The sequence below is a fragment of the Podarcis pityusensis genome (genome assembly GCF_964106645.2).
Source record: "Podarcis pityusensis genome assembly, chromosome: 7".
NCBI lineage: Eukaryota > Metazoa > Chordata > Lepidosauria > Squamata > Lacertidae > Podarcis > Podarcis pityusensis.
Window position 1 is genome coordinate 27,977,931 of NC_138031.1, and position 20,576 is coordinate 27,998,506.

Consider the following 20,576-nt stretch of genomic DNA (forward strand, 5'->3'; position numbering starts at 1 on the left):
TGTTCCCATGTTAGCCCAGTGGCATGCGAGTCCCAGGAACATATCTCCTTCATGTTTGACTGAGTAATTTGAGACTTGTTGTCATACCCACTCATCCACCATGCAACAGGAAATACAATGTAATGTGATAGCTCCTCTCCATGCACTACGCAAGGCCAGATTAAGGTGGTTGGGGCCCCCTTTCTCCCAAAATGAAGCCCATGAAATAAAGGACCACAAAATTAGTTTGACTTGTGGTAACTTGAAGACTAACAACGGCTCCTTCACACCTCAGGCATTCTTATAGCCTGGTGTCCAAACAACCCACTTGTCAATCACATCTCTGACTTCAGTCTTTGGCTAAAAAGATTGGAAGGCGGGAGCAAGTAGGCTGGCATATTTCATAGAAATTGCTTAGAAAATTACCTGCACATTTTGCTTGGAAGCATTCTTTCCGGACGGGTCTAAAGGTTCTTTCTTTCTTTCTTTCTTTCTTTCTTTCTTTCTTTCTTTCTCTCTCTCTCTTTCTCGCTTTCTCTCAAAAATCAGACTCTGGCCTCCTTCCAGTCATGGGTCCTGTTGCAGTTTCTCCAGTTGGACTATTATATACCTTTTCCTGAGGGTTAGCATGGGTAGAAACTGCAGCATTGAGTTCTTCCTCTGTCTGGATATTTCTTTTGCCAGTGGGGCATTGGGAGCAGTTCTACAGTCACAACTGGTGTTGACAGTTGTATTTTATTAGAGATAGTTGTATACTTAAGTTACCAAGAATTGAGTCAATAGCTTCACTGTCCTTAAAAAGTACCTGTTAATTATCATGCTTTGTGTAGTGCTTCTTGGGTGGGTGCCTAGCCTGTTATCCTGTTGTTAATTATAATCAATAATAAGATATAATTTGCATCTGTTTGATCAGAATGAAGTGCCATCATTTGACTAAATAATTGTAATTATTATCTAATATGAAAACAGACAGTTCTTGCCTGTCAAATAAGTTTTTGTGAGAGATGTTTATTTTTAATCAGTCGGGGAAGAGAGAAATTTTGCTGCTGCTGATCGGATAACTAAGATCTGATGTAACAGTCACTTACTAATAATGCTTAAACACTGTGTAACAGAGTGACTAAGAGACTGAGCATGACTAAGGAGGCCCCTGGTTCAAACTTTTGCCTCTGCCATGAACTCAAAAGATGGCCTTAGGCAAGCCTTATACACCCTCAATCATCTCATCTGCAATATTGGAGGTAATAATCCTGACTTAACCTTATGTATGGATACAGCTAGGTAATACATGTGAGTATATTTAACTAGGATATGTATGTGTAGTGCTCTGAACTATGCTAATGTTAAGTGTTATTAATGCTGACTGTTTCCCCTTAAGACTGATTTCCCTCCCCCAGTACGGACTGTGTCAAAACAATTCATTGCTTTTGAAGCAGAAGTGAGCAGTGTTACTAATAAGGACATTACCTTTGTTTGTTTGCAGCATAAAGAACGTCACTCCGAAAGTAGGAGATGCTGAAACCCGTAAAGCTATTCGCCGTGCCTTTGACGTGTGGCAGAATGTAACCCCTCTGACGTTTGAGGAAGTTCCTTACATTGAACTAGAGAATGGCAAGAGGGACGTGGATATTACAATCATTTTTGCATCAGGTTTTCATGGAGACAGCTCTCCCTTTGATGGGGAGGGAGGATTTTTGGCTCACGCTTACTTTCCCGGGCCAGGAATTGGGGGAGATACTCATTTTGACTCAGATGAGCCATGGACTTTGGGAAACCCTAATCATGATGGTAAGAACCCAGTTATACTTAAACAGCCTCCATTTCTATCTCTAGTACATTATGTACATACAGAGCCGAAGGTTGATTGCATACCTAAATGTGGCACCCAGCAGCCACCATGGCTGCATTTCAGTGTCGGTAATGTTGCTGGCAATTGGATTTAACTTTGCAAAAGGAACGCTAGGAATCTCCTGTCGCACGATTTCCTATCTCATAGAGACGATGAGCTTGGCTTTATTTTGAACATACTGTATGCTATAAAACGATGTAAAGATTTATATCCTGGTTAATGTTATGTCTGGGAATTATTATTTTTAAAGCTAATAGCATATATTGTAACTTTTGGTGCGTGAACAGATACTAGGGCTGGGGGATATATTGATATAATGTCCAATGCTGATTTGAAGTCCATATCGTGATATCGGTTTCATAATTTTTGACCTGGCAATATATTGTGAATCATGGTGTGTGTGTGTGTGTGAGAGAGAGAGAGAGAGAGAGAGAGAGAGAGAGAGAGCGCTATGCAAAAATCACTGTGGGGAAAATCGTGAAGCCATCCAGTGCCTCTACATAGCTCCATCCTTATTTCAGACATCGTGATATATCGGTATATCATGATGTTTAGCTGGTGATATATCACGATGCTGAAAACCAGGTGCAACTTTTAAAAACTTTGTCAAACTTTATTGTCTGGATTTTCACTTTTTGAAAACCCTAGCATTACCTTCTGGGACACCCCATTCTACACATGGTGAAGGAATAGCACATGATTTCATAGCTATCCAAACTCAATTACTCTCTGGCATTAACTGTATTAACTCTTGGTCTGCCAAATGTTTGCACAACCAAGAAGGGACCCCTGCCCATCTTCTTTACCCATTCTTGACATACAATGCTCTTTTATCCCCAACCCCGTGCCCCAGTATTTATAGGGATTTGCAGAGTCCTATATAGGGATTTAGTAGCTGGAATCTTGCCTGCTGCATCTGTATGGACACCAAAAATAAATATCTAATTAGCTGTAGGAAATTGAGAAATACGTCCACTCACTATTTTGCTATGTATAAATTTGGTTGGAGGTTGCAGGTGAGGTGAATCATACTGGTTCATAACACAGAGCAAACACATCTGTGTTTATTTGCTCCTTATTATAAATATATATTTTTTAATCTCCAAGAGTTTTTCAGTACTCTTTTGCTACCATCAAAAGAGATAATCGGAAACTGGAACCACATGATAATATAAGTTTGCACAGAATAACTTATGAGGATGAGGCTATTGGAAATTCACACTGCAAGTATTGTTCAAAAAAATAAGAATACTTTGATTAAGATAGGTAAGCAAATTAAAGCTGGTGGTTAATTAGATGATTTAGGCTGCAATTCTACAATCACTTACCTGGGAACAAATCCCATTGAACCCAGTGGCTCTTACTTCTGAGTAGTCTCATTTTAGGATTGCACTGCACATTAAATGGATTTGCTTGCTGCATGATGTCTGGTTCAAACACTATGGTTTTTAAGGCAGAATAGTTATCTGTGATGTCTGTAAAAGGAAGGAACTATATCCTGAACTCAAATTAAAATGTCCTTCAAGGAGAAAAGGCTAGAATTGGTAATTAAGGCTTTATGAGCACACAAAATGTATATTGAGGTTTATTGATTGGTTTGGGGTAACTGTGGACACTTTTTTTCTTTTCTTTTTCAGGGATCCACCCTCCCCCACCCCGACTCGGGCTTTTATTGAACAAAGTTTGAATTTAAATATCCCTAACAAGGATTTAATCTAATACTACCTAGGATGAGTCCAGCATAGTAACACATCTAAATGGTGCAATTTTTTTCAGCGTGGCAGGCTCAATAAGACAGCAGTTTATTGATCTTAACTATCACAGAAACCTATAGGATTCTCACTTATGTCAGATGAAATCCTATCCCCTTGACAGCAAAATGAACTCTGCCGCTCATGGTTTACTGTGTACTTAGAGCTTTAAATCTCACCTCGGCATCAGAGGAAGCATTTGGTAATCCAGGAACCTCAATAGCAAAGCAGCAGCAGAAGAAAATGCTATGGGATAGAATTTTAATTAAAGACCTAACCGGAGAAACACGTCAGATACCCACTGCAATGCATTTCCTTTGATCTGCTCACTAAAGATCAAATTTACAAATGGTTTTGGAATTGACTCTTTTCCGCTTTGTTGTGGGTCTTGCAGTGTAGGAGTTGGTGTTAAAGCCAAAGCATCTTGGATCAAAATTCTGGGTTCTCAAGCTGGTGCAAGGGGCATGGCTGATTACTGCAGCTGCGCTGAGGGAGGCACTGTTTACTGTATCTCTAGGCTTTTGAAGAGATACTGATGCAAGGAAAAGTTGCACTTTCAAGGGGGAGATATTAGAGTGGCTGCAGCTGTGCTGCTTCATCTTGCCAAACCACTGTTACCACCGTTTAATAATATTGGGTTGTCTAGCAATAAGTCATGATACTAGGATATGTGAAATGTTTGTAGATGTAAGGCTCTAATTGCCAAATTCTAAACCTTTGTGATTGGTGGGGTATAGTTACAGTGTCTGCACCACTGAGGGTGGCATCGTCGTCGTGCTAGCTCAACATCACAAATTATCAGCACTCTCCTCTTCTGAAGTAGTTATTTCCTGGTGCAGCAGTTCTCAGCATCAGGCATAAATGTCACTTGAGGCATTATTGGGTCAACATCACATCACAGAGTGTTGCCCCAATGTCCCTTTTCTACAACGTGATGCCTGGAAGCATATTCAGAACGTGTTTCTTAGACAAGAGGAAATAATCTACTCTGCAGGTTATCAAACAAGATGATGATGACATATGTGTGTGTGTGTGTGGCCAATAGTGCAGAACACTATAATAATTCAGTAGCAAATTCAGATTGCTGGATATTAATCAATACAGTATATTATAGTGCTTTTGAATTGCATTCACACCAGCAGGAATTTGTGCAATCTGCTAAAGAAAGTTATACGAAGAGGAAGTGTAACCTGGCACAGCACACCTATCAACTATCACTGCTTGTACTCCCCTTCAACAATGTATATATCAACAATTTATATTCCAACTAACTAGACCTGCTAGCAGAAGCCCATGCAAGACTTTTCCAAGTGCAACAGGGTCTCCCCCCCCCAAAAAAAGAAAAATGCTCAGTGAGAGTGTTGAGAGAAACTCCTGAATGAAACACAAAGGAGGGAGGAAAGAGATTGTTCCATCAGGCAAGCAGAAATGCTTATGCCTTATGCTAAGGGAGTGATCTCCTTAGTGCTAAATTGAATTGCTCCCTTAGCTGTGTACAGTGAAGTTAAATCTGAAAGGTCACTTAAAATGCCTTCTGGAAAAGGTCTTTACCAAGTACCAAAGGTTCAACAGGTAGGGGTTCCATCTGATCTCAAATGGGAGGGAGTTTCACAGAATTAGGCCCAAACATATGAGCTGTACGCAGAGTTCTGTTAGCAAAACAGGGCTTTTCCTTCCTTCTCCTCCTAGCCTCTCCAGTCACACTCCAGTTTACTTCCATCGGGTACTACGTAAATCAGTAATGGCCACAGTAACTTTTTAGTTATTAGTTAAATTTTTCACTAAAGAAATGTCACTGAAACTACATGGGGGTGGGGAATCACAATTCAACAGAATTAAGATTATACAAATTCTCAAAACAACTAATTTAAATAATTAAATAATTAAAATAATTAAAATTTAAATAATTAAAAATACATTTAACCTTTTGAGTTGAGGTACGAAAATCCCCAGGCAAGGTCCCTTTGTGAAGACACTATCTTAGACATCCAAAAGTCACAGTGGAGCAAAATATATAACTAGATTAAAGGTATAAGGTATTCTTCAGAGTTAGACGCCCCAGTCCCAGCTCCTGGCATAAATGGTGGTTTCTGTGAGTACAGTCCTTGTATGGTCTGCTGTCATTTAAAATATCTTATAAAACAGCCGAGAACTTCAGTGACAGTTTGTTTAAAAACGAAATTGAACTCCAGAGCGTTAAGAGGATTAGCTGGTTGAGTGATTGTTCTTCGCATGTTCCTCTGTCCTACAAGAGGGTGGGAGAATGCAACAGCTTGATTATTTAGCAAAAATGCAAATTGCCAACCCCCTTGAAAAGTACCAGGCTCATTTTCCGCACTATATTGCTCTGCTAATGAAGGCAATTTGAATTTTGTGTTTCTCAAAAGAGATGAACAACTTCTTGGAGTGCTCAGTAAAACCTTAATATATTGTTGCTGCTGCTTTCATAAATCTTGCTGGAGTTACTCCTGATCTGAAAGCATTTGTATTAATTCCCAAACAACAAGGGCGATAAAGTTTTGTGAGGAAAACAAAACACCATCTAAAAGAAACAACTTGAATATTGGATTGAGGTAGCACTTCCTTTTGCTTCTAGGCTACCCGGTCTTTATGTCTTTGGATGAGGGGCAGTGTAACAAACGAACCATCCAGCACCATTAAACTATTTGAAGACATTTGCTAAAGTCCAGTTGTGGCTTCCATAAGCTATTACAGAAAATTCTTACAACACTTGCAAAAGAAAATGGAGTGAGCCTAAATCAGGGCTGTAAGCTGTGAAAGTTCTCAGATCAATGGCCTTCTGAGAGTTTAAGAGGATCCTTGTTGGCTGAGCCCTCACTTCTCCTGGGAATTCGGGAGAGGTGGGACTCATCTTCCAAAATACGTACTATGTTACATGCATTCCTTGGCTCGGTGCCTTATGTGTCTGTTTGTAGCTTTACATGGCAACCAACTGTGGTAGAGCGCACATGCTTGGGACTGCCGTGTAAATGATTTTTTAAATTTAACCCTTTGCCCCCCTCCCAGTCTGCAATCCCTCCTGAAGCAGCTAATTGCATCAGGAGGGACTTGCCAGTGGCAACTTCCCTCTGCTGCAAAGGGCAGCTTTGAAGTTCCCAGTGGGGAATTCTATAGCACAGCTGATCCCTGCAGGTTGCTGGGTGTCAGCACAGACAACAAGGGTCCTGCACCAAGCTCCTCAAGGGTTCTGATCATTTCTTGGTAACTGTGTTTCCACCTGCTTCATCCCTGACATCAAATATTATGTCAGGCATGGGGCAGGAGGGTAGGATTTGGGGGAAACAGTCATGGAGGCTACAGTGGGGTCATGCTGGGTATAATTAAGGCCACAGGATGCAGGTTATCTACTTTTGTCTTATAGGCTTTGAATCGTAGAATTATAGAGTTGGAAGGAAGCGCAAGGGACATCCAGTCCAACCCCCTGCGATTCAGGAATCTTTTGCCCAACACGGGGCTCAAACCCATAACCCTGAGGTTGACTCTCATGCTTTGCTGGCTGAGCTATTAAGAGCTATTAAGAGATGGTAGCAAGAATAGGCTTCCTTATTTCAAAGTATCCATGTCCCAGCTGCATAAATTATTGCATCCTCCAACTTTGATTAAAGGTATCTCTGATATGAAAGCCTGATGGGGGACAGGCATTAGATGGTGAAAAACGACCTTATATCAGGTCTCCTGTACTTCTAAAATTCTTGGGCATTAATATTACAGGACAAGCTTTTAAATTGCTCAGATGACATATCACCCGTACCCATATGTTATCAAGTAGTGTTATGATATCTACTAGAAGAAATGTGGATATAAGGAAACTCACCTCCTCCCACCCACCCCACCGTGCCCCACTTATGGTGGTCTTACTTTCAAACATCCCTTTGAAATGAGAAAGAAAAAGTGGTCAGATATTTGCAGATATTTGATTTATGATAGATACACATTGATTTAATTTAATTAGAAATACAGTATCCCTCACCATAGTGGACTGGGCACCTGTTCAGTCTGCTGCCCAGCTGATAACAGCTGATGGCCAACTTCAAGGTCCCTTATCTTCCTTCTTACGGTTCTTTATCTTTAAACCAGACTTGGCCCAGACAGCCCTTCAAACAGAGGCTGTCTTGAAATTGCCTTCAAAGCCTGTTGTCCTCCTATAGCCTTTGAAATAGAGGACTTGTTCTCTGTAAAGCAAGACACATGGCTACTCTATCTTCATGTATTGATCGCCTCGTCATTCTGCTGTGCTTCTGTTCTTTGCTTCTGTTTTCTTTTTAAAAAATACTTTGCATATCACAAACTTATTTCTCTTCTCTTTTTTCTCATTCATGTTATTCCTTTTTTGTTTTCTCCCCTTCTTTTCATTCTTTGTGTGTGTACTGGTTAGCTCTAAAAACAAGGGTTGATGATGTGATTCAGTTATACTATAATTTGTTTTCAGATAGCTGTTTTTGCATTAAAATATTTATATAAATAAAGAATATAAATTCGTATGTTGAAAGAATCGCGGCCAAGTATTCCTATCTGTCTTGTGCAAACATGCATACCCATACAGACAGAAATACAGTGGTACCTCGGTTTTCGAATGTTTTGGAAGTCAAACGTTTCAGTTTTTGAACACCAAAAACCTGGAATGCGTCCATTTTCGAACACGCCTTGGAATTCGAATGGCTTCCGCTGTGTGTACATGTTATTTTTTTCATTTTTCTGCAGACCACCTTTGTGCCTTGGTTTTCGAATGTTTCAGAGGTCGAATGGTCTTCCAGAATGGATTACTTCCGAAAACCAAGGTATCACTGTACATAAAAAACTAAATGTGAGTTCAAACCAAAGAAGAGCAGACATTTCCATAATATATCACAATTAAGGATAATTTTCAATCATACTTAAACAACAAATATAGGAATAAGAATATAAAATACACGAGGTAAATGACAGAGCAGAATTTTCTTTTTATGTACAAAATGTCATGGTTCCTCTGAGCCCTTGGAATCTGATCAGGAATGGGAGGTACCTGAAAGTGAGGGACTCAGAAGGAGAAGTTGGGGTAAGAGGCTATGTAGCAGAGCCCACATGATTAAGTGCCCTCTACCCCCAGGTGAATCCAGACCTGATGAGGTAGTAGACCTGGGGCTGCCCCTTCCCTCGAGTTCTCAGGGATGCAGCCTGCTGTGACTGGACAGGAAAGTTTTGAAGAGGAGGCACTCCTAGCAACCTCTCCCAAGGAGAGGTGGTGCATCAAGAGAAGGGAGGAAACTCGCTTCCCTCAAAAAAGCACCTTTCTCTGGGTCAAGAATGCTCACAGGGGCAGGGTTTTTCATGAGAGCTGAACTTTCTCCACCTCTGCTTCAAAGCTTGCCAGGTAGGCAGGGAAACTTATTGGATCAAAATAATAATAATAATAATAATAATAATAATAATAATTTATAGCCCGCCCATCTGGCTGGGCTTCCCCAGCCACTCTGGGCGGCTTCCAAAAAAATATTAAAATACTATAATACATCAAACATTAAAAGCTTCCCTAAACAGGGCTGCCTTCAGATGTCTTCTAAAAGTCTGGTAGTTGTTGTTCTCTTTGACTCTGGTGGGAGGGCATTCCACAGGGAAGGCGCCACTACCGAGAAGGCCCTCTGCCTGGTTCCCTGTAACTTGGCTTCTTGCAGTGAGGGAACCGCCAGAAGGCCCTCGGTGCTGGACCTCAGTGTCCGGGTAGAACGATGGGGGTGGAGACGCTCCTTCAGATATACTGGACCGAGGCCGTTTAGGGCTTTAAAGGTCAGCACCAACACTTTGAATTGTGCTCGGAAACGTACTGGGAGCCAATGTAGGTCTTTCAAGACCAGTGTTATGTGGTCTCTGCGGCCACTCCCATCACAGCTCCCATGTAGTCTTGCAACTCCTACTGCTAATTTGGACTCTCAAATCTTCTCCTTTGTTCTTTGACCAGACGTAAAGTTGCTATTCCTCTGCCTCATAAGAGCACCTGGATTAAATTCGGTTCTTTCCTAGCTGCTGAGTTTGTACCATTAAACAGCTGTGATAAAATTTTACTTTTTTTTACTTAACTACAAAAAATTGACTGGTTTTGGACAGGAGCCAGAACAACACACACACATTATATAAAAATGTAATGGTTATAATAATTCTTATCATGCAATGCCCCTAGTAAACAGAGTTCCTTAAATCCGGAGGTATGTTCATTTCAGAGTTATTACCCTTCTTTGGCTGTCATTTTATCTCAGTATAGAAAGTGTCCCTCCTAGAGACTTATAGAGATGTACTTCATCTAGTTTAACCCAATTGCTTAGCAAATCACCAAATCTAGCTAATCTGATTTAATCAAGAATTAAATTAGATTGAATGAATCAACATTAGGGATGTGAAGACAGCTAGGAAGGCTACAGTTCAGTACATTTTACTAGAGGCAAGTCCTTGTAAACATCCTGAGGAAGGGCAATTTCTGTGCATTGTCAAAATGGCTTAGAAGATGAGGAGCTTAAAAGCTAATCACCTCTTTCCTCTGGTATTCCCACACATTCTTAGCTAAGGGACAAATGGTTTCTTACAGAGACAACCTCTTTTTATAGATTACCACACATATTCTGTGTTCTAAAAGTACATCATTTCATTTTTAACATGCAGTGTGTCTCTCTCTCAGAAGCAGAATAAAATCAAGGTTAATTATCTGAATTTCAGGAAAGGAGCATGCCTTTTACTTTTTTGCAAGCTTGTGATTTATGCATTATTTTAAATAATATGGGGAACTTGCAGATCATCTGCTTTAACTCTTAGAAACTTGAAGAAAACCTTCATGCTTATTAAGCTGCAATACTGGCATTTTGTGCATACATTTTCACATTTATGTCCACCCATGGCCTCTTTTCATCAGTCTCCCCGATTTGAAAAGTGACTTAAATCCCATAGAGTAATATAAATTAGTTGTCTTTTAACAGAGCTCACCAACTTCTGAGTACTGTAGAAACACAGGGTTCATATTAAAGATACTTCAAATCTATACAGGCTGAGCTCAGTCATTTATTTATTTATTTTCATTTTCAATGGTGTGCTAGCAGCCAGGAGAAATTTATGGGGGGGGGGGGATCCCAACCTCTGTTGAACTGCAGATAATCAGCTTCTAGTAAATTTCACATTGCTGCCAGCTCAGTTGACACACTGGACCCAAGCTGTGCTTCAGGAACCTGCACCAGCGGAATCTCAGAGATGAATCCCCTGGGGGAGCCAAGTGTCTCAACTGTAGATATATCATATGTGGCATTGAGACACAGCAAGAGAGAGGACTTCAGGCGGAGATGCTTGAAAGTGCAACATTCACATTCTTGGTATCTGATACAGCAATGATGCAAGTAAGCTGGTGAGTTAGGGTGGAATTGATCGAGCATTGATCCTGCACAAGTTTTCATTCATCTCAATAGCAACTGGCCTGCACAGAAACATTGCTTGCCATATACAGTTTGTGTAAACACCCACTTTCAACGTGATGGATTATTAGCTGTGTTTTGAAAAAAAAGGTATCCTGTTCTCACTATATCAATAACAAATGTGTCTTCTTCATTACATATTTGCCCAATTCTTGCCCTTAATGATAGAGTAACTTCAGGTACAAGTTAACCCGTTAACCCCAAAACCCCCAAACTTATATGCTACATTTATGTTTAAGATAGACAGTTCAGAGCATTTCCTCCACAGTGCTAATGAAAAACGAATAGCTCTATGGAGCTCCCTCAACCTGTCTAGTCATTCCCCACCTTGATTAGAAAACCTTTGTCTAAATTTGTCATAGGCAAACTATTATTTCCACATTGGCTTGAGCATCTATACATTTGTTTTTATTCCATGGGATTTGGGGTGGACAACCCATGAATTATACTTAGCTGCTCTGTGGAGCGCTAAACACCTCACAGAAGGAGGTAACTGGAATGATCAGGCAGCCTAGGCACTGAGAACACATATAATAGCGCAACTCGATTTCAGGGCAACGGGTGGATTTCAATGCACAGTATGACTGCTTGTGTGAATTAGATCCAAGAATCACAAAGTATGCAAATTGAATTGTATCTTCTTCTTCTTTTAATCGTTTATAGCATCTGAAAGTGCCTGAACTTTCAGTGGTGCAAAATATAATATGACAGAATGCAAAAAACAAACAAACCACACACCAAAACCCCAAGTGTTTTAAGTTCTGCAGTATTGGGTATGTTGTAATACTATAGTTGGGAGTGCTTGGATCAAAATAGTTCTCTTCCCTCCAATGTGAGATCCAGCTCTGATATAGATTTGGGCCCTTCTCAGGTGAGAGATGGGAGAGGACTATTAGTTCAAAAGGGGTGGGCCATGTGTATAGTGTGTATAGTGTATAGGGCATGTGTATAGTGTGTATAGTGTCTCAGCTATTAGGCATTCATTTTATACAAATGCTTGGCATTTGTTTATGGGGGATGTCATATTGTATGAGTGCTTCACGTTTACATGGTTGACATAGGTATTGGTTGAGGTTGTGAATGCTTGTAGTGGTAATGTGAGCTTGGATGAAAATTGTATCTATGTTGTGATGTTTGAAATTTTATATTATACTGCCTTGTAGTGCTCTGATTATATTTATATTATTCTTATGGACATGAATATTCTTTATGTATTTTGTTACATGTTAGATGGATTTATTTGACATAGCTTTACTGTGGGCTGTGTGTGTATGCATATCTTTAAACACACTTATGTATTTCGTTATTGTAAACTGCTTCAAGATGCTTTGGATGGTAAGTGGTATATAAATGAAATGAATGAATGCATGGAATGTAAATTTCACAGGTTGCTTAACTGCCTATAGAGGAAGTCAGTGGGTTAAGGTAATTATGGGGGGAATGCTATTTGTTTGTTACTGGAAACGAGGATTTATTTTTGCTGTTTGTTCGTGGTTTATCAGGTTTTCCGAATGCCTTCAAACATCCAGTGTTGCAATAATAGTTAACATAAAGATAGAATAAAATTATGTCTCGTTTAGAACCAGCCTCATTGGCACAATGTGGCTGTTTGAGTGCTTGTTGGGGCTAAGAGGTCTGAACACTTTAAATCAATTTTGTGCCCATTGGCCTTATACTAGTGTGTTTCCAGGGCCAGTTGAAAGAACTGCTCTTGACCTTTCTCTCTCTCTCTCTCTCTCTCTCTCTCTCTTTCTTTCTTCTTTCTTAAATTTATATTTTGCTTTTCTTCTCTCTTGGAATCCAAGGTGGTATGTCTATGGTTCCCAGGTTCATAGAATCATAGAATTGTAGAGTTGGGAGGGATTTAAAGAGTCATCTAGTCCAAACCCTCCAATGCCCTCCAATGGGGACATTATACTTCTGTTGTTGCAGCCTAGAATAGCATTACCTCTCCCCCCCCCCCCCACTACGGCATCACACTGTTTACTCATATTCAGTTTGTGGCCCCCTAAGACCCGTAGATCCTTTTCACATGTACTACTGGCAAGCCAGTAGTTATATTTGTGCAGCTGGTTCTTGCCAGTAGTTCTCCCTGCCTAAGTACAGAACCTTACATCTGTTGCTGTTGTCACCCATTCAGGCACAAACCAGATCTTGTACTGCTTAGCTTCAGCAAGGTGCTGGCTGTGTGTACCTTAAACTATATCCCTTTGAATTAGTGGGTATCATTATTATTACAAAGCTTTGAATGTAATGTAATTTTATATCATCCTTTTCCACCTTGAGGGGATTTCATCCAGAAATTAACACTATATATAAAGTAAATAAAATACCAAGTCATTTAGCTTCACATGGCTTTACCGGTAGACAGGACAACAGTAAAGTAGAATAAACTTGGCTCACATATAAACCCATTGTGTATATACATTTGGACAATGAAATAGCTCTGAGACAATGCTCCGGGAGGAAACAAACCAGCTAAATCCAAGCAAGGAAGTGTCAATTCAATTTCTATTGAAATTCCCCTTGACTTTCTCATCATTGTGAACACTTGGTTAATTTAGTCTGTCCACCTATGCTCTAACTCGGAAGAGCGACCTTGAACTCTGATAAAATGGTGCTTCGAGGGAATGATTCATAAAACAAAACAGACTTGATTTTTTAAATAACAACAATCATCACATACTTCAGCTGCCCAGGATCTTGAAAGCATCGTCTGAAACATATATTGGTACACTCATTTGTGAAACTTGTGCTTTGAAAATAAGTCCCCCAATTGTATTGCAGAGTCTAGTTCTGGGGTTGTTGAAACGTAACATGGTAATATGTAATTATTCAGCTTTTGTAAGCTCTTCTCCAATTTGGGTTATTTGGGGTAAGGCTCACCTGCTGCCTTCATTGCTTATCTTTTGGCACCGGCGAAAATGTTTCTCTGTAACCAAGCCCTTTGCTGATTAATATTCTGTCCTTTTAAATGTGTTGTGGGAAGGTGGTTTTTGGTTTGCTTTTGTTCTTGTTTTTATTATGTATTTTGTGTTCTCATTTTGTATTTTTACAAAATGAGATCCCCTGTGATCTTCGGATGAAGGGCAGTATCCAGATTTTATAAATGATAATAATTGGCAAATAAGCTTGCATTCATATACTTGATGAATTGTTACTACTTACTATAGCCTTTGTTATGAAATATGCAGCTTTATGAAGGCAAGCAAGGCTACTTTTCACTATGTGCTTACCATGAAAGGTTTGCTCCCAGATGTTTAAAAAACCTCAAAAATATAGTTGTGGAAATCATTATTATTATTTTTCACTTTCATTACATTTTTTCAGTACAGGTTTTCCCCCACTTACATGGGGGTTATGTTCAGGGGCCCAGCACAAATAAGTGAAAATTGCATGAGTGGGGAGCACCCTCTCAACACTCTTTAAGCTCCCTCTCTGCCACACTCTCTCCAATCCAGACCAAAAATACTGTATCCATAAATATCCACAATTAGAATTGTTGCTCTAGGGCTGGCTGGAGGCTGGAGGATGTGCTAGCACATGCATTCACAGCTAGGTGGGGAGACTGGATAGCCAAAACAAAACCCCCACTGTGTTTCGTCTCTTTTGGGTTTTCTCCTCCTTCACTGCTGTCATCTTTGGGCTCTGGGGAGAGTCTCCTCATGAACCAAGAGGACTCTCCAGCTCTTTCCCGCCTTTTCCAGGTTTGAATCAAAATTATTATTATTTATTTCCCAGCCTCACACGTATAGTCAGCCACACATGAGTCAATCACACAGAAGAAGAGCATACTTAAGATTCCTTTGGGAGCTTTTGACTCATAAATCAGGGAGCCTTAGGAAGTGTGGGGTGGTCATGTCTAAACTGTAGACGAAATGATTTGAAGTCATTCAAGAAGTGCTTTGTGTCAAATACAGTGAATGCATTGATAAGGCAGTTTTTAAACTTTCCTCTTTCTTTCTTCTTTTCCTCCAGGGAACGATTTGTTTCTAGTTGCAGTTCATGAACTGGGACATGCTTTGGGTCTGGAGCATTCAAATGACCCTACTGCCATCATGGCTCCATTTTACCAGTACATGGAAACCGACAACTTCAAACTACCTAATGATGATTTGCAGGGAATCCAAAAGATATATGGTATGCTGGTTATTTCTTTAAAATATTAAAAAAAAATTCTAATAGGGATGGGTCACTTCCAGACATATACACTGCTGCAATGTTGTGCACACTATGCATCCATTGAAGGTTGCACATCTGCTTATGAACTCCTTGTGTGCACACTATCTGTTCCCTTCATTGAAGTGAATGAGGCAACCCACTTGTTTAAAAACTCCATGTATGGGTAGGCAAACTAAGGCCTGGGGGCCGGATCTGGCCCAATCACCTTCTAAATCCTGCCCGTGGATGGTCTGGGAATCAGCGTTTTTTTTCATGAGTAGATGTGTCCTTTTATTTAAAATGCATCTCTGGGTTATTTGTGGGGCATAGGAATTCGTTCATTTTACCCCCCCAAAAAATATAGTCCGGCCCCCCACGAGGTCTGAGGGACAGTGGACTGGCCCTCTGCTGGAAAAGTTTGCTGATGCCTGCATTAGAGCATGTTTAGAACATTAAAAGGAGGTGTAGATGTCTCTTAAACATTTCTGGGAATTACCTTACAATTTCGAGTCAGACTTTGTAGCTTGAGTGTTGTGCTTACAACTGAACAAATATGAACATGCAAACTACAATAACTATTTGTTCTTGTTGTTTGTATCCATTTCCTTGAAGGGATTTTGATTCTGTGTTGAGATAAAGCCAAGGGCTTTTGCCAAACCACCATGTTTCAAATACTGTTCACAAGTTGAACTGAAATCCACACTTAACAGCAACAATGTTCTTAAATATTTAACCAAGTAGTACAAATATTTTTTATTCAAGGAGAACCTAGACTTCTCTTAAAATATTAATATTTCCTCTTTCCTTTCCCCTTCTCTTTCTTCTGTCTTATTGCTTATATCTGCTCCAGTCATCTTAGAAACATAGTAAGCTGACTTCCTCTAGGACAAACCATTGGCTCAGTCTTCATTTGTTTTCACTCTCCTGGTCCTTCTTCACTCCAGCCATCCTTTCCATTTGATTGCTTCACTGAAGCACTTGCTTGCACTTCACTCACAGAATCACAGAATTGTGGAGTTGGAAGGGACCGTGAAGATTGTCTAGTCCAACCCCCTGCAGTGCAGGAATCTTTCACCCAACATGGGGCTCTAACCCACGACCTCCGAGCTTAAGAGAGCCATGCTCTACCAACTGAGCTCCTCTCTTGACTCATTCCTATATATCCTTACAGAAGTTCATCATCATGTTCCTTTTTTCTTTCACACCAGGCAAATTGAGCTCCTCTCTCCATTAAGTACTAGAAATGCCAGATCATCCCCCTAAAGATAGGCATAACAAGTAGTATTTATTCTGAGCCGATACCACTGCTAAGGTAGTAAATCACCACAACAACCCTTTTCAGGGTTGAGTTTTGCCCAAAGGTTTTCAAATATTCTGCATGCAATTTAGATCCATGTAGAGATAATTTCAGCAAACACATATCATTAGAGGGGATGGGGATGGACACATCATTTGGATTTGCACTCCCCCCCCCCACTCCAGGTGCCACCAAAATGGTGTAGGATCAGCACTTCCATTTTTTTATTTGCCTTCTGACTTCTTTGATTTCTATTCATTTATTCATTGTGGCTTCTTGTATTTTAATGTTTGATTTAAACTTCTGCTTAAGACTTTTATTTGCACCATAATGTTTGCTGTTCCTTCCTCTTTCTCTCTCCTTTACTTTCTTTCTTTTCTGAGAAATGTGTGTGTGTTTTTTAGTTTGCAAGCCTCTTCGGGCAGAGAGGAATATTCTCTTGCTCCAATGTGCACTGTTGAACTGGGTGCTAAGCATTGGGTGCATTGATATAAGATTATATAGGAGCAGCGTGGTAGATGCCACTCTGTTGCATATGTGTTATCATATCCAGGCTGTTCCACAGAGGAAATTAAATGGTTGGGTTTCTCCTGTGTGGTTAAGCAGAAGAAGATGTTTTCTATGACCTCATGAGTCTAGACAGAAGGGCCAGACAAGGTTATTTTGCCTTCATACTAAATACCAGTATCAAAGCTGTACTTTGAAGAGTTTTATTGCCCTTGGGAAGTTAAACATGACATCACTAGCAAATAGCACGTGGAAACTATAGTTTGGATTTAGCATTTTTCAACCAGATATTGTCTCCTGGAAAATACCTGATTCTGCTGCCACAGTGATAAAATCAACAATGGCCTTTGTTTGACTATTTAGATTAAATATTTGCTGGTTCATTAGTTTCCTTAGGTAAGAAACTGTGGACTGAATCAGTGACTTGCTAAGGATAGCGGTTATGAAGATTTTGTCAATAAGTATTTAGGGTTGTATTCAACTATGTCATACCCAGAGTGGACTTAAGATGGGCTAGAACTCCCAGCATCCCTGACCAGCAGAAGTAAGGAAGCCCAGGCCAAGGATCACATACCATTGGCTCTTTTCACTCTTCGTTTTATATTTTGTATTTGTTTTAGTAGTTTAAAAATGTAAATCACCTTTGGTCCCCCACCCCATGGCATGACACCATAACTACGAAGTGCCTTCTAGCAACCAGCACTCTGAACCTGGTGGCTTCATTTTACCATGACAATTGAAAGATTATCCATGGACCTGTCAAATGAAATCATCCAATCCAGGTATGGGGAGCCTTTGGCCCTCCAGATATTGCCCTCTCATCAACCTCAGCAAACATGGCCAATGGTCAGTGGTGACTGACGTTTCAGCTCAGCAATGTCTGCAGAGCGAAAGGTTATCCACACCTGCTCTAACCCACGGGTTATTGTCCTTGGCAAATACCTTGTGGCGGGAGATTCCACAACTTAACGACATTTTGCATGAAGAAACACTTCGTTTTTGTCTTCCCTGAATTTACTGCCAGTCAATTTTAGTGGATGACCGCAAATTGCAGTGTTCTTAGAGAGGAAGAGAAATGCCTATCTCCACTTATTTCACACCATGCATACTTTTGCAAACCACAGTGATGGCTTCCTTGGCAGAGGAAACGGATGTTCCGTGAAACCTGCAGTCTAGAATGATGCAGTCCAAACACAAGTTTGCCTCGTCAGCCGCTATTTGTGATGACTAGACATTAGATCCCAATTTTAATCATGCACCAGCTGTTCAGAATCAGTTATACACAGGTTCTTCTTTGAGAACTTCTTGTCCAGGGAGAGTAGTGGTTGCCCTAAGTATGATTTGGCTTCAGTGAACTAGACAGTATAAAATAGCTGGAGCTACTGGTAACTTACAGCAAATCAAAATAGCAAAAATTCAGTAACCCAAATTATGCACATTCAGCATGACCGGAATTATGCGAAGTTGATTAGATCTAATTAATTCAGTGTGAGTAGTCTGGCCTTGAAGCTAGCAAGTAATTCCAATTTGTCCATTTCCCAATTTATAGTAAAGAAGGAAATACACTGGCAGCAGACATTTTTTGCTACCATGTATTAAGACTTATCTCTGCTGCTAAGAAGTTTAGCAATCATTTTTTTTAAAAGAAAAACGGAAAAAGTTACAGGGCTGCAAGCTCTAATCAGCTACTCAAGTGTGATTAATTAACTTAAGCTTTAACTGCAGATTACTGTTTGAACATTTCCATCCCAATTAATTGGTAGGATTGGCGATAAAGGCTGTGGAACTCAGCCACACCATAGTTTTAAGGGCCACAAGCAATCCACTGTTGAGATACCAGCTCCCTTTATTTGCCAGATTTTCTGTGCAAATTTGCTTGTTTCATGTGGGTTTAATTTGCAGCTCCTGTGCAATTCAGCTCATGGCATCATCAACTGAACAGAATGCAGTCTCCTAGAGGTTAATCTGCTAGTATCATTTTTTCCTCCCAAAGGGCCACCTGACAAACTCCCGCCACCAACAAGACCTCTGCCAACAGTGCCCCCACATCGTTCTGTCCCTCCAGCAGATCCACGGAAGAATGACAGGCCTAAACCTCCGCGGCCACCCACAGGGGACAAGCCTTCTTACCCTGGAGCCAAGCCCAACATCTGCGATGGAAATTTTAACACTCTAGCCATTCTTCGTCGGGAAATGTTTGTTTTCAAGGTAGGAGGCTGCTCTTTTATTGTTAGATTAAGTGACAACATTTCTGCCTTTTCGAAAATCGCCTCTCATTCATCATGCCTCTGCTCCTGAGCTTTCTTGCTGTTCTAAAGTTCAAGAAAGAAACAAGGAAATAAACACCTGAATGGCTTAAATGTCTAACAGAGGAAAGGCTGGAGTCTTCTATTTTGGGGAATGAATTAATGTCAGCAGAAAGTTGCAATGCTTCAAAATTTAATGGTAAGTAAATGCTGAATGCTGTGCAGAGATAAAAAGGCATAATTCAAGTCATGAATAGAAGCTAATAGGGATGATTTTGTTGGGAACTTAGCCACTTCCAGGCTCATTGCTGTTATTGTGTTTTCTTTACAAGAACCCTGTAATTTAACTTTATAATTAGATCAGTCCCTTTATAAAGGCTGTTTGTCATTGTGCTGTGGTTGCCTTGATACTTTTTTTTTTTCTCTAGTGGAAGCCTGTGTTATAAGAGGCCCTTCACAGGTGTTGTGGGCTTTTTGTGCTGTTGCTGCTCTTAGGTTGGCTCGGTTGTCATATTGTTTGGAGATGCATCCATATGGTGACATCCCGTGGACTGGAAAGCCTTTTGGGCAGGCGTGGTGGAGCAAAGATTTCACTAATGATTCAAACACAACAAACAAAAGCAAATCTCATTACTGGAAAAGAATATCGATCTGGCACACCACCCTGTGATGTTGCCAAAATGTATCATTCAGTACGTTCAATGAGTTTTCTGAGGGATAGTGTTCTGCAAATTCTCCATATTAAGCGCAGGAACATAATCTACATTATTTAGCTGAAAATTCCCAATGTGCCCACCTACCTAAAAAGGTTGGTGACTCTTTTCTACAATGAATTTTGATATACTCTATGAAGTATGGGAAGAGACTTTGTGTGAACAAAAGAAAGAAGAAAGAAAGGATCAGATGTATGAATGTTTGTCTTCTTCCTACTGACCCTTGGAGGGTTGGTTGCTTCTTCTCTATAGAAGTAACTTTACATTGGCAGTGTACATCAAGTGCACTGATGGACTTGCATAGGTACTTTCCGCCATAATCCACAGCCAATGGTGATTCAACACAGGTGATTCTGCCATTTTGCATAATATGTAACAGGACTCATTGCAAATGTGTTAGCTTCAGTGATAACATCTCAAGAGTTAAAGCATTTTGAAGCTGATTAAATTGAAATGCTTTAGGTAACTAAGCATTACATAATAGTGCCACTTAACAGAATGTACGTCATGGTTTCCTGTGGTTACTCCTTTTCACAAAATAGATAACTTGTAGGTAGGTGATTCTATATAATTTCATTTCAGGTATTCAGTTGAAAGCATAAAAAGCATATTTTCCTTTTTTAAA

General features: G+C 40.2%; 1 protein-coding gene across 3 annotated transcripts in view; it reads left to right on the forward strand.

Moving 5' to 3' along the window:
* The window catches only part of MMP16 (matrix metallopeptidase 16), a 188,700-nt gene that overhangs the window by 102,519 nt on the left and 65,605 nt on the right, over positions 1 to 20,576 (forward strand). For all 3 annotated transcript variants that reach the window (XM_081013433.1, XM_081013434.1, XM_081013435.1), the window contains 3 exons: positions 1,463 to 1,767; positions 15,006 to 15,167; positions 18,986 to 19,200. In XM_081013433.1, coding sequence (XP_080869559.1) covers positions 1,463 to 1,767; positions 15,006 to 15,167; positions 18,986 to 19,200 — 682 coding nt within the window. The remainder of the gene's footprint in view (positions 1 to 1,462; positions 1,768 to 15,005; positions 15,168 to 18,985; positions 19,201 to 20,576) is intronic.